General features: G+C 42.0%; 1 protein-coding gene across 2 annotated transcripts; it reads left to right on the forward strand.

Moving 5' to 3' along the window:
* The first annotated feature begins 2,542 nt into the window (after nucleotides 1-2,542).
* Nucleotides 2,543-8,859, forward strand: hccsb (holocytochrome c synthase b). 2 transcript variants are annotated; one of them, XM_084340852.1, is made up of 8 exons: nucleotides 2,543-2,630; nucleotides 3,720-3,834; nucleotides 3,951-3,998; nucleotides 4,224-4,357; nucleotides 4,896-5,044; nucleotides 5,513-5,632; nucleotides 6,028-6,114; nucleotides 6,531-8,859. In XM_084340852.1, the coding sequence occupies exons 2-8, from the start codon at nucleotides 3,726-3,728 to the stop codon at nucleotides 6,727-6,729; spliced, it is 846 nt and encodes a 281-aa protein (XP_084196978.1). In that variant the 5' UTR covers nucleotides 2,543-2,630; nucleotides 3,720-3,725; the 3' UTR covers nucleotides 6,730-8,859. The 2 variants fall into 2 exon arrangements, with proteins under 2 accessions (XP_084196978.1, XP_084196979.1); XM_084340853.1 differs by having other exon boundaries at nucleotides 2,544-2,630; nucleotides 3,725-3,834.
* The last annotated feature ends 3,749 nt before the right edge of the window (nucleotides 8,860-12,608 follow it).

Consider the following 12,608-nt stretch of genomic DNA (forward strand, 5'->3'; position numbering starts at 1 on the left):
AGCGGTGTAAAGTTTCACATCCTTTCATTAAGAGCAGTCTGGAGGAGTTCAGTGCTCTCTGAATGAAAAGTTTAGTCACGTCTTCAGGAGCAGAGGAGGCCTAAGGTCACGTCAAAACCTCAACTGTTGTTTGCTAGAGGGATAAAATATTCACATTTATGGACATGTTTGTTTTTTATGATAGCAGACACTCATTTATCCTGAAAAATAAAACCCTGCTACTCTATGGGAGATAAACCAAACACATCATCTCACAACAAACACCGTGACCACGTTCTCCAGAACACTCAGAGGAGACTGAGTTTGTGTTCTCATTCCAGGCTGAACAAGAGCTCACATTAATTACACATACAAACAACGAATATAGCCAAACCCAAAGCAATATCCGCTGGCCTCCAAGTAATGTCACAATGTCAAGTCTGTTGTCAATGTGGGCGTCTACAACCACAAGAGCACAGAGGCATGACCGAGGCAATCGTTTGGATCAACACGCTGCTTCGGAACAATTCCTACAAAAGTACAAAAAAGATCAAACAGTAATAATTAAGGATTAACAAGGTGGAGAAGTGCCTCGCATAAAACCTGTGGAATGTGTTGATCATTTCACTGTGTTGTTCTGTGGTTACCTGATTAATCACAAGTTTGTTGAGGAATACGCATCCGTGCAGAACAAATCCAATAAATAGTCATGGAAACAATACTATTAATGTTATTTTGACCATAATACTTTAATTTTTATTTGCATTTCTTAGTTCCTCAGGGTACCAACTAAAACAATGACAACAAAAAGGGGAAAAAAACAAACAAGAAAAAGTCTAATTGAGCTGACCACACACTTTAAAAATGTAGTCAAATGGTTGAGATCTTCTCCAGCCAAATATTAGTTAAAACAAAATGCATATCCATCTCTATTAAAGTGAAAGACGCTGCAGTGCAACCTTTGTAATAATGTCTAAATCATTATCACCAGTATAAGCCTGGATCTACAGGTAATTAGTGACTGTTCTGATAGTCATTTCAACAATTACAACAGAAATACACGTAGAACTTCAAACTGTCTGATAATAATCTTGAGGTCACTAATGAGGTTGAATATGTTGGACAGAACAAAATGATAGATGATGATGACATGATAGAGCAAACATCCTTCCACTCCAGTTTAGTGTGCGTACAGATGGAGTGAAGATGTCTCTGTTCAGATCTGTTCACTCTGTACACCACTGTATACTGCACACTTGTGGTCAAACTACAGAAAAAGCAAGCATGCGGAAACTTCACTCAGCTTATAATGATGCCTTGAGATGTTGCTTCAGAGACCTTGATGGAATAGTGAAGTAAACTGTTCTTCTCTGCAGGAGTCACGACTTTCCAAGCTGCTCTAAGAAATCTTATGTATACATTTATTTGAAAATGAAATCATCCTGGTTTTTTAGAACATAAGGTTCAGCACTTCACGTGCAAGTCACAGTAGTGGAGACACTGGTACAGCTGTCTGTTTGTAAGACAATAATGTATTTATTATTTTTAACTATGATTTTTAATTGTGAGTTTGTATGTCATTTATTTTATCTGGACTGTAAGTCTGCAATTAAGTTTTGAAACTAACTCTGCTTTTGATGTAATAAAAACAACCCCCATACCAAATAAGTAGAACAGCTTTATGGCCATGAATACAGACATGAATCATATGACAGAATTACTGCTGCTGTCACAGTGACAGTGCAGGGCTGGATTTTCATTTACAACTTCAGGTTCTGGGATCACAGCACTTTAAAGAGGTACTTGAGGAAATTAAGACATTTAGGGGACTTACTATTAAATAATTTAAATAACTTTTCTATATGTTTTTATATTTGTTATAACTGTATCATAATTTGATTACAATACCATTCTAAAGTGTTTTTATCCTTCATTCTTGTTTGTCTATTTATAATAAATTGCTCCATCTTGATGTATTTAATCGAACAGTACGGGTGTAAGAATGTGTGCTGTAGTATTAACTGTAACACACTGAGCTTTACGATGTTCTGTAATGTGACAACATGTAACAATGGGCTGGTGCCTTGGCGCCCTCTAGCGGCGCGTCACCGCCACTACATGGCGAGCTGTGTTTTGTAACAAAGGGCGTAATGAGTGTGATGATATATTACATAGTCATATGTGTTGGTTCCTCAGAGTATCAAAACGTCGATTTACAATGTTTGCTATATTAATAACTTTGGGCCTATCAGGGCTGGTGTTGTATTATATAGTGAAATGAGTTCCTGTTATTTTGGTCCAACATGTAGGAGATGTGAGAGGAGAAGGGTTCGGGTTAGAATATCAGACTCTCGTCTAAAAAACCTTATTGAAAAACGAACTCTTCCAGTCCTGTTGCGCTGGTGAAGGTTTTTTTTATTTTATTTTATTTTTTTAAATTTATTTATTTATTTATTTTTGCGCTGGTGAAGGGTTTACTTATGTATGGTTACGTTATGACGTCCATCTCAGCGTGATGACGTAAGGGTTACGTACGGCACATGTAACCCACAGTTGCGCAACTGCTTCTGGGTAACGTAAGGTCTTGTCCTGCACGTTGACATTGGGACAGTAACCTGACAGCGGAACACTTCTCAGCTGACTTCAACCGGGTGAGTTGGCCCTTTCCTTCTGCTCTTCAAGTTTCTGCACCTTACTTTAGACTGTGCGAACTAGAGGAGGGTTGAATGTCTCAGTAACGGGCCATGTTAACAGGACGTTAAATCCAAAAGCAAAGAAGACAGACAACATATCAGCTAACGTTAGCATAGCTGCTAGGTAGCCTGGCTAGCTGTAAAAGAAAGTAGCTAGTGCCCTTAGCTACTTGGCCTGATCTTTATATTGGTTTGTCGTCTTGTGTCATTGTCTTATTGTTACTCTGTTTGATTCTCCTAATAAATCAGACATGTTGGGGGGGGTTATGGGGCTGGAGCCAGGCTGTTAGCTTGCGTTATGAAGTTAGCTAGGTGTAGTCGTACTTGAGCTTTGATGCTAACATTAACCGTGAGGTTGATCAAGGATAACGTCTGGAAGGATGTTATGTCAGCCCATGTGGCCATTCAGGCGGCTAACATTAATAAATAATCATAGTTGCTTACTTAAAAAACAATCTTTGGACTTATACTTTTATCATAACGTTTGCTGTCGTCGTGAGTTGTTACTGAATGTACTCACTATGTTAATGAATGCAGTTCTGATGCTTGTCTCTGCCTGTGAAGCACTCTGAGCTGTGTGTAGGTCATTGTAAGGTGTAAACACACTCTTCAAACGGGTAACTGCTGAGGTGACTGGACTAAAACATTGTGCTAGAAACATTCAGTCGAAGTTAGCTCCTATAGGTCTGTGAGGTTAGTAATTATGTACTTCATATCACCTCCCTGTCTGCTTTCATTGATGTGGCTACAAGGACCTGGGCTTTGTTCACAAGCGTTAGATAACAGGGCTGGAGTAGTGTTTCATCCAGAGCTGTTGTCGGTTTACTGTTTTCTTACTGTACTGAGTACTGAGTGTGACCCGGCACTGAGCCCGGCTGTGAGTGCTGCTGTCTGCTGTACATTCAGTTAACATGTTAACATATTTATGATTACAAAGAGTCATCCAGAACAGTTCTTCTGACACAGAGTACCGACTGACTCCGTGTGTGTGTGTGTGTGTGTGTGTGTGTGTGTGTGTGTGTGTGTGTGTGTGTGTGTTTTGGACAGGGCAGGATGGGAGCCTCCTTGTCCACACCTGATGCTCCTACAGTCAGGGCAGAGGCCATGATGGCCGCCCCTCCTCAGGGCTGCCCCATGCACCAAGATGCACAGCCTGTCAAAGGTGCCGTCAACTATTATTATATGATTATATCATACTATGTTACATCATAGTGTTTTTAATAAAGGTTTCCAAAATGAACATATACTGATTTGTTTGTCTGTATCTGCCTTTCTTAGTGTCCCCACCCTCAGAGTGTCCCATGCATCAGGCTCAGCCTGTAAAAGGTACCAATGATTTGTGATGACTTTGCCACTGTAGCAAATATCCTTTCTGGAAACACTGACAGAGAAATTGCACGTTATTTTAAACACAATTGTCTTGGATTTCATTTGCCTCCATTGCTGATGTTCTGTGTTGTTGTATTGTTAAAATTATTCAAAGTTATTGGTAAATACTGTCCAGGGTTTTGTACCCAATATGCCTCAATCTGGTGCTCTTGTTTCCTGTAGTGTCGCCTCCGTCGGAGTGTCCGATGCATAAAGCAGAAGCAGGTCCAGCTCACCAGGACCGGGCCTATGAGTTTGTGCAGTGTCCTATGAAAGCTGCAACAGCCGCAAATAGTGACATCGACCCAGCAAACATGGTACATGCACTACTTTAGTGTAGGAGAACAGGGAGTGGTGGCTGAGGAAGGGAGTGAGAGTATGAAAGCTATGCAAAAATGATTACATGTGCAGTTCTAACTGATGCACCTTTTAGACAGGATTATAATTCACAAAACAAGAAACAATCAAGATGGAACTTTTCTACATTTTAAATAGAGAAGTGTTTGAAACAGTCATAATGCAATGAACAGAAGTGTAAGTTACCAGCTTAACAAGTTTTAAACTGGGTTTGATTTATATCAAGATAAATGTTTTTACAACAGGTAGTTTTGTTAATATTACAGTGTGATGCTTCGCGGTGCATTGAATGGTTTTGCTTCTCATTCTTAAATATTTTCTGTCTCGAAATTGAAAAACATGTTGGTCAGATTTTAATTTGTTACCTCCTGGTCGACTTACGTGTCTTGTTTAAATGTTGTGTTCACATTGTCTTAAAAATCACAAATTAAGTCTTGTTCCATTTCTTAAAGGTTAAAGTGTGTTGTTGAATTGTCTCTACTCCCTGCATGTGGACAGATGCCTCCTCCTAACCAGGTGCCAGCTCCAGACCAGCCCTTCGATCTGTCCACCTCCAGAGAGGAGTCCAACATTCCCCGTCACAGTGCAGAGAAGAACTGGGTTTACCCGTCTGAGCAGATGTTCTGGAACGCCATGCTGCGGAAAGGGTCAGTCCGAATCATGTGGCTTTCTTATGCCAGCTCATATTAAGGGGGGTTTCCAGTGTGTAACATTCCCTAATGAATGATGTATTTATTAGGGAAAATACAATAAATATAAAACTCTAGCCACTAACTTCAACTCTGGTGGGGGAAATCAGTCGCACCAGGCTGCATGTACCATGTCATATTTATACACTTGTAGTCCTATTATTGGGAACAAAGATGGGAAAACGTATATTGAAGATTACTGTTGCCACACCTTCTTCTCACATGCCATTCTTCACCTTATTTGTTCAGTTGCTGTTAATTCTTCTGTTCCTTGAACTGAAAATGATGAATTTTTGAAGAAAGAACAGTGTATTTGCTGTGTGACTAAATGCTTTGATTATACCACGAGCTTTAATGATTACATTGTTAAGATGGAAGGTGCAAAGGGACTCTGTGGTCTAACTGTCGGTTGTGTCTGTGCTGCAGGTGGCGCTGGCGTGAAGACGACCTGGCTGCTGCCGATATGTCCAACATCATTAAAATCCACAACACGAACAACGAGCAGGCTTGGCAGGAGATCCTGAAATGGGAGGCCATGCATGCTACGTGAGTTCAACAACTGTTTGACAAAGCGTATGACTTTCTAATCACCTTCTAACCATCCTGAGACAAGTGTACAGTTGTTACTTTGTTCACTGACAGACGGATATTCTTTTAGTGTTTGACATACATACTTGTTCATTTAGTAGGCTGTGTGCAGTACATTCTGATTGAGCATGTAGCTGGCAGTGTGTGATTTCAAACACATCACATATGACAAGGTTAAGGCAGCACAGATTCTGTGAGCACACTGATCAGCATGTTGGAACTGAAAGTGTGCAACAACAAATCATTGCAGTATGCGTTCAGTTGGAGCAGCCAGTTACAAAGACTCTGCAGCTAATCTGCTCTCTGAGTGCACTTTTAGTTTGATGAGTCCTCTATCTTGTGTTTTCTTGCAGGGAATGTCCATGTGGGCCGACCTTGAAGAGATTTGGTGGTAAAGCCAAAGAGTTCTCGCCCAGGGCTCGCCTTCGCCACTGGATGGGGTGAGCTCCTTTACACTCGATATGCATGAGTTTGAGTCCATAACTGAGGTGTTCACCTTAGAAGTGCATTTTATTGTGTCACATCTATGAGTTGTGTTTTATTTGCTCAGATAATGATATTTAACTTAAAGCTCTATCCTCTAGCAGTTTAGTTGTTAGGTGGCATGAATGAGTCTGAGGGAAAAAGATCTCAGCCCCATCATTCATCCAGTAATGATCCTGAAGACTACAGCTGTTTAAAGTAACACAAGTTTTACAATCAGCTGATGCTTCCATGCCTCCATATAAACAGCCTGACCAGGAGGACCCATGATGTTATGTCGCCTATTAGGTCCAGTGTAGCATCACAGTATAGTCAGTTCTGCCTCCCATATCTTATCTCAATGAATTCATATGCTCCTCCCTCTCTCCTTTAGCTACGAGCTGCCTTTTGACCGCCATGACTGGATTGTTGACCGCTGTGGAAAGGAGGTGCGCTATGTCATCGACTACTATGACGGTGAAATCAACAAAGACACCTACCAGTTCTCCATCCTGGATGTACGCCCCGCCTATGACTCTTTAGGTGCCGTCTGGGACCGCATGAGGGTGGCCTGGTGGCGCTGGACCTCCTAAGGACTCCGACACATGAACACACGTATAGGTCACAGTGTGAATTCAAAACCACACATACAAGGACTGTGAAACTGTCGCTCCTCATTTCAGCTCTGTACGAGGCATGCAGTGCTGTGAAAAGAAACCATAAACAAGACTAATGAAGAAAAAGAAGTTGACCCATACAATGTTAGTGTTAGCAGAACCTCACTCAGTTAGGCTGTATGAAGCTTCATCTGCTTATCATATTGATTTCAGTGAAAAATGTCATTTTTGGTTTGCATTGCAATTCACAGGTCTTTAAAACAGCATGTGCATCTAAGTCAGTGGAAGTGTGTGTCAGCCAGGTCACATGTGCCTCACCCTGCCCTCACCCTGCCCTCACCCTGCCCTCACCCTGCCCTCACTCTGCCCTCACCCTGCCCTCACCCTGCCCTCACTCTGCCCTCACCCTGCCCTCACCCTGCCCTCACCCTGCCCTCACTCTGCCCTCACTCTGCCCTCACCCTGCCCTCACCTTGCCCTCACCCTGCCCTCACTCTGCCCTCACTCTGCCCTCACCCTGCCCTCACCCTGCCCTCACCCTGCCCTCACCCTGCCCTCACTCTGCCCTCACCCTGCCCTCACTCTGCCCTCACCCTGCCCTCACCCTGCCCTCACTCTGCCCTCACTCTGCCCTCACCCTGCCCTCACCTTGCCCTCACCCTGCCCTCACTCTGCCCTCACCCTGCCCTCACCCTGCCCTCACCCTGCCCTCACTCTGCCCATCATCATGGCATCACCTGCTCATCATGGCAAATAGTACTTGAAAGAACATTCAGAAAAACTATAAATATCAGGTGTTATGTGACTGTGGACAAGTTTGAACATATTCAGGGTAATTAAACTGGAGGTGCTGATGTTAAATTCATGGTCCAGGCGGGGATGTTTAAATAGAAGCTTGAAGCTGGAGTTTCCCCTTTAGGTTGTTTGAGTACTGATTTGGAAATCATGATTTAACGGTTCTTTAATCTGCCGAAATTTCTTGATTGTCGTTTCTGTAGATTATTGTTGCGTGATCTGATCTGATCAGTTTTTATCTCATATGGCAGCTTTGAATCAAGTCATGCGTTCTCTAGAAACAAACATTTCCCACCAACAAAAAGTGCTGTGAGCACAATTTGGCTCAGGGTTCCAGTGGCCCATATTGTTCATTTGGAGTGAAGCTATCTAAATTAAATTGTTGGTGATTTAAGATTACATTTGGCATGTTGCCTTTATTGGATAGTTGACAAAGGGACAGAAAATGCAGGTGTAGAGGGGGAGGGGGGTACTGGAACGGAACAGGTGGATCTACATGCTGGCTCTGATCCTCACAGTTCTCCTCATCATCTTCAGTCTTCACACACTGTTGTAGACAGTAACGTGACCTGCTGACTGACCCACTTCTCTCTGCCTTGGTACTGTGTATCTGCAGTGATTGTGAGGAGGCTACCAGTGAGAACCTCCTCACGGTGGGATTGTTTTCCCAGGAAAATCTGTATTGTGCGATGGATTTGACAGACTGTGTAGCGGGTTATGGGATGTTAGTGTAGTTTGGGTAGACCTTCAGGATATATAGTTCTATTTTTTTAAAGGATAAGGCTGCTCTGAGCCTTTATTAACCCTGTAACTGTCCACCTTTTCCCTTCTCCCTTCTTGTTGTGTCAACTTTTCTCTGATTTCTTGAGTTGGACATCAGATGTAGATGACAGTAGATTGTTTAGAGGGAAAACTTAAAGCCAGCCGACCGGTTAACATATCACATCATCCTGTTCTTGCAGCATACTTCATATACTGTCATACTTTACTGTTCCATCAGACTAATGGTTACAAGCTCTAAAGCAGCTCAGTTCATCTGAATTTCTGTCCATCAGCTGTATTAGATGTGCTCGGGTTTAAATGTACATTGTTCATCTGCAGCTTCTTCACAACTGTAATTTCTGTGTTACAGCTTTGCTTTATAATTTCTTTTGCCCTGATATTCTGATTTTTATTTATTGTTTGATGATTGTGTGCAGAATCTTGATGCTTTTGTTCCCAGAGAAAGTGTTCCTGGTTCTGAAGATGATTTCACTTGCTCTGATGGTCAATAAAAAACTATCAATAAAGCTGGCCTCTTCTGTCAATGAATGATATTTGCTTTTCTCTAAATGGCCAAAGACTGTCTGGGGATTTGCTCCACAAGAGCATTATTGTGGTCGAACAGTGATGTTGGGCAGTTTGAACCAGCTCAGTCAGTGTTCTGCTTCATCCCAAAGGTGTTGGGTTGGATTGTCAGGGCTTTGTGCAGGCTGCTTCTTCCTCAACAAACCCTTCTTTTCAAGTTCCTTGGATCAAACCAGGCTTTTGGCACCATCTGCCGGAAATAATGCAGCAGTGCAGTTGCAAAGAATGACTGACTGACTGTAGCTCAGCACTTTGTTTTAGCTGTGCTGCCTCACAAACTAAACCAGGATTGAACAGTTCACTAAAACTCAGAGCAGAAAATAGACATAACTCGTCACTGGTTTATTTTATTACTGTCAAATACGACCTGAGACATCAGCACTCATATCCACTCCCACTGAAGAAAAACAGTTTTGTGCAGTTTTTGAACACAAGAGGGAGTCGTTTCACTAGAATTAGATTTGTGTGGGTGAGCGGCACCATAAATACATCTGACATGAACACAAGTGTAATTTTCAGTCACAAGTCTGCTTTTGATTCTGTCCTGTCTGATGGCTCAGATCAGGGTACTCACTTTACACTATTTTTTCTTTGTGTTAAAATCTTTACCACAGATGTGGGCAGTTCAGTTCAAACATAGGTCAGGTTTTCTACATTGTTCATTGGAGGTCTGGATTTAACAGATGTGGTATAAATGCAGGGACATGTTTTGAGCTGTGGTTGCTGTTGATGCCTTAAAAAAAACGTGATCAGAATGTCATCATTTCTTTTAGACTGACACCTATTTGTGTTTTTGAGACAAATATGTAGTATTGTCAATTCAAATCATACTTATTTTGTTTAATGAATTATATCCACTACATCATTTATTCACCGAAGACGATTCGGACCACATGTGAGACATTTATTTGAGCTCTGACTTTAAACTGAAGAGAATAAACACAATTGCAAGTGAAAGTAAAGTTTATAGGGAGCCAATATGCAGATGGTGTGATTAGTCTATATTAAATTCAAATACATTGTGCAATCAACATTTACTTCATAATGATACGTTAAGACAAAAAACTCAAAGTTCTGAAATAAAAACAGAATTCAAGCACATTTTTCCTGTGGCTCTGATCCTCTTCTGGATTTGTTTGCATTAATATCTGGTAAGCTAGTCAGACTTCATTTCAGCACAGCGCACTGGCAAAATAGCACTTTTCATACTGTAGGTGCAAAACTCAATATGAAGCCCATCATTACATGGGGTCAGTATTTTTCTTTACACTTGCACAGTTTTTGTGCTGATCAAACAAACGAGAGGCAGAATGTTTACATGCTATGTTACTGCAACGTTAGCGATTCTATTCCAGTCAGGCCCTGCGCTCCAATACCCATATTATAACCAAAAATACCAGGATGTCCTACTACATCTGGTCACATTTCACAGTATGGAAGCCAGCAAGCTTTTCTGGCTATTCTGACCCACAATCCTCTGCACAGTGGAAGATACGTCACATACATCACGGTGTGTCACGGAAATCTAAACAAAGAGAGAGAGCACATACATTTGACAGCTCACTGACAGGAAGACAGATGAAAGCACATTTAAGTGTCAGTTCATTGTTCTTTGGACTCCAAAATGTTGTGTAAGGCTGCGATGGCTATAGGAGCAAGAGGGTCAGAGCTGTACTCTGTAAGGGCAGCTGCAGTACAAACTAAAAGTAAAGAGAAAAAGTATGCTTGTATATTTGGAATGTACCCACTTCCTCGTTTAAATTACTTCCAACTCTTTACTTTGTCTGAACCCGCCTCCTTTATATTTACTGAAGCTAGTTATTTTCTCTCTGTCCTCAGACGCCTTGAGACAACCTCCAAAAATATATGAAATAAACACCAACCGTTGAATTTATGATCAGCTGTGGGTTATTCATGTAGGTGGATAGAGCGAGAGAGGAAGGCACAGTGAAGGCAGCGGACACAACATGTCTTGTGGCTGCTGCATTGCATTCTGGTCTATTAAAGCTCCTGTCAGTGGAGAAACAGGTCTGCGTGCCTTCTGATTGATGGATTCCTGCCTGTATGATTGTTGAACGTCAGTGCAGCAGACAAACATCTGTCTTTAAATCAAAAGGGGGCTGGAACCTGACATTTACTGTCCATGCTGAAGACAACATGATGTCTCAACAGGACGTCTTATTGGCTATAATTGGTCAGTCATCCGTTGGAATGAGAACAAAATGGATCCAGGATGCATCACACATCGCCAGTTGCTCTTTTGTGTGGACTTCTCCTTTAAATACGCGTCTGTGTGGGTTGACCACAGAGCCATGCGTATGCTGCCTGAAATAATGTGTGCATGTTGATTTCCCATGTGTTCCAGAGAGGCCAGATAGCTGCACAGCACACAGCAGATGTCCAAACAGCCCCTGGCATTCTGTGTGAAAGTCAGATATTTTATCATATCTGCTCTCTGCAGTCCCCATTTCCATACCAAAGAAGGGACTTTCAAGCAGTCTGTCTGCCACCGGCCACCCACCAGCCCACCATTACCCAACTCTGTCCACATGTCCGCTCACTATCAGCGTCAGGAATCATCTTGTTAGAGAGGGAGCCCGCTCTGTTGGCTGTTTTACATCCACAGGGTCTTTTTGCTGCCTTATCTGCTAATCAGTGTGAACATGCAATCATTCAGATGTCCATGTGTGTGTGTGTGTGTGTGTGTGTTAGGACCCATTGTCAATTCTCAAATGTTTCTGCTGAAGCTATTATTTCAGCTCTGTATTAATGTGAAGTGGAGAGGCCTACATTTGCTTTCAGGTTAATCTCCATTACTACGATTTGGACATGCTCATTTAAATAAAGCCATTAAAGTAAACCATGAAGGTGGCAGCTACTGGAGTCAACTGTGGCTTAACTGCAAGTAGAAAATGAGACATGAGGAGGGGAACCTGGAGTGAAGCTCACCAAAGCAAACATGATTTGTGAAAACATATAAATGTGATAAATCACTGTTATGAAGTATTGTTACCAATATTGAGATCAAAAATGATAAATTGTATATTTACTGTAAAGGAGCTGTATTTATATAATGATTTTCTAATGTTAGCAAACAATCAAAGCACGTTACAACACAAGTCAGCATTCACCCATTCATACACTGGTGGCAGAAGCTACCATGCAAGGCGCCACCTACTCAACACCCATGGAAGAGCCACCAGGAGCAATTTGGGGTTCAGTATCTTGCCCAATGACACTTCAACCCTCTGGTTTGGTGGACGACTGCTCTACCACTTGAGCCACAGCCGCCCCAATGTCATTTCAGGATTATTATTTTCAACTTGACCTTTGGAGTCAGAAAACAACCTTTCACCAGCGTCTTGTTATCGGAAGGTCGCTGGTTTGATTCCCCTGGTCTGCATGTCGGACCCCAAACTGCTCCTGATGTGCTGGTTGGCACCTCACATGGCAGCCACCGCCATCAGTATATGAATGTATGTATGAATTACTGTAAGTCGCTTTGGACAAAGACATCTGCTAAATGCTGGAAATGTAATGTGAATGTAATGTAAATGGTAATGGCATTTATTGTGCGTTCCATTGCAAGTCTGAATTTCTGTGTTGGTACTGTATTACCGACTTCTAATCTAAAAGTGTCCCAGTGTATCTGCTTGGAAAAACAGGGACGCAAACGGGTGTTTGAATGGCAGGTCTGTGAACGTCACAAGCAA

The sequence above is a fragment of the Pagrus pagrus genome (genome assembly GCF_965226575.1).
Source record: "Pagrus pagrus genome assembly, chromosome: 20".
NCBI lineage: Eukaryota > Metazoa > Chordata > Actinopteri > Spariformes > Sparidae > Pagrus > Pagrus pagrus.

Coding starts and splice junctions, on each gene's coding strand:
- hccsb (XM_084340852.1), top strand. CDS start 3,726: ATGGGAGCCTCCTTGTCCACACCTGATGCTCCTACAGTCAGGGCAGAG. Junction 3,999..4,223: donor TCAGGCTCAGCCTGTAAAAG/GTACCAATGATT, acceptor TGTTTCCTGTAG/TGTCGCCTCCGTCGGAGTGT. Junction 5,633..6,027: donor TGGGAGGCCATGCATGCTAC/GTGAGTTCAACA, acceptor GTTTTCTTGCAG/GGAATGTCCATGTGGGCCGA.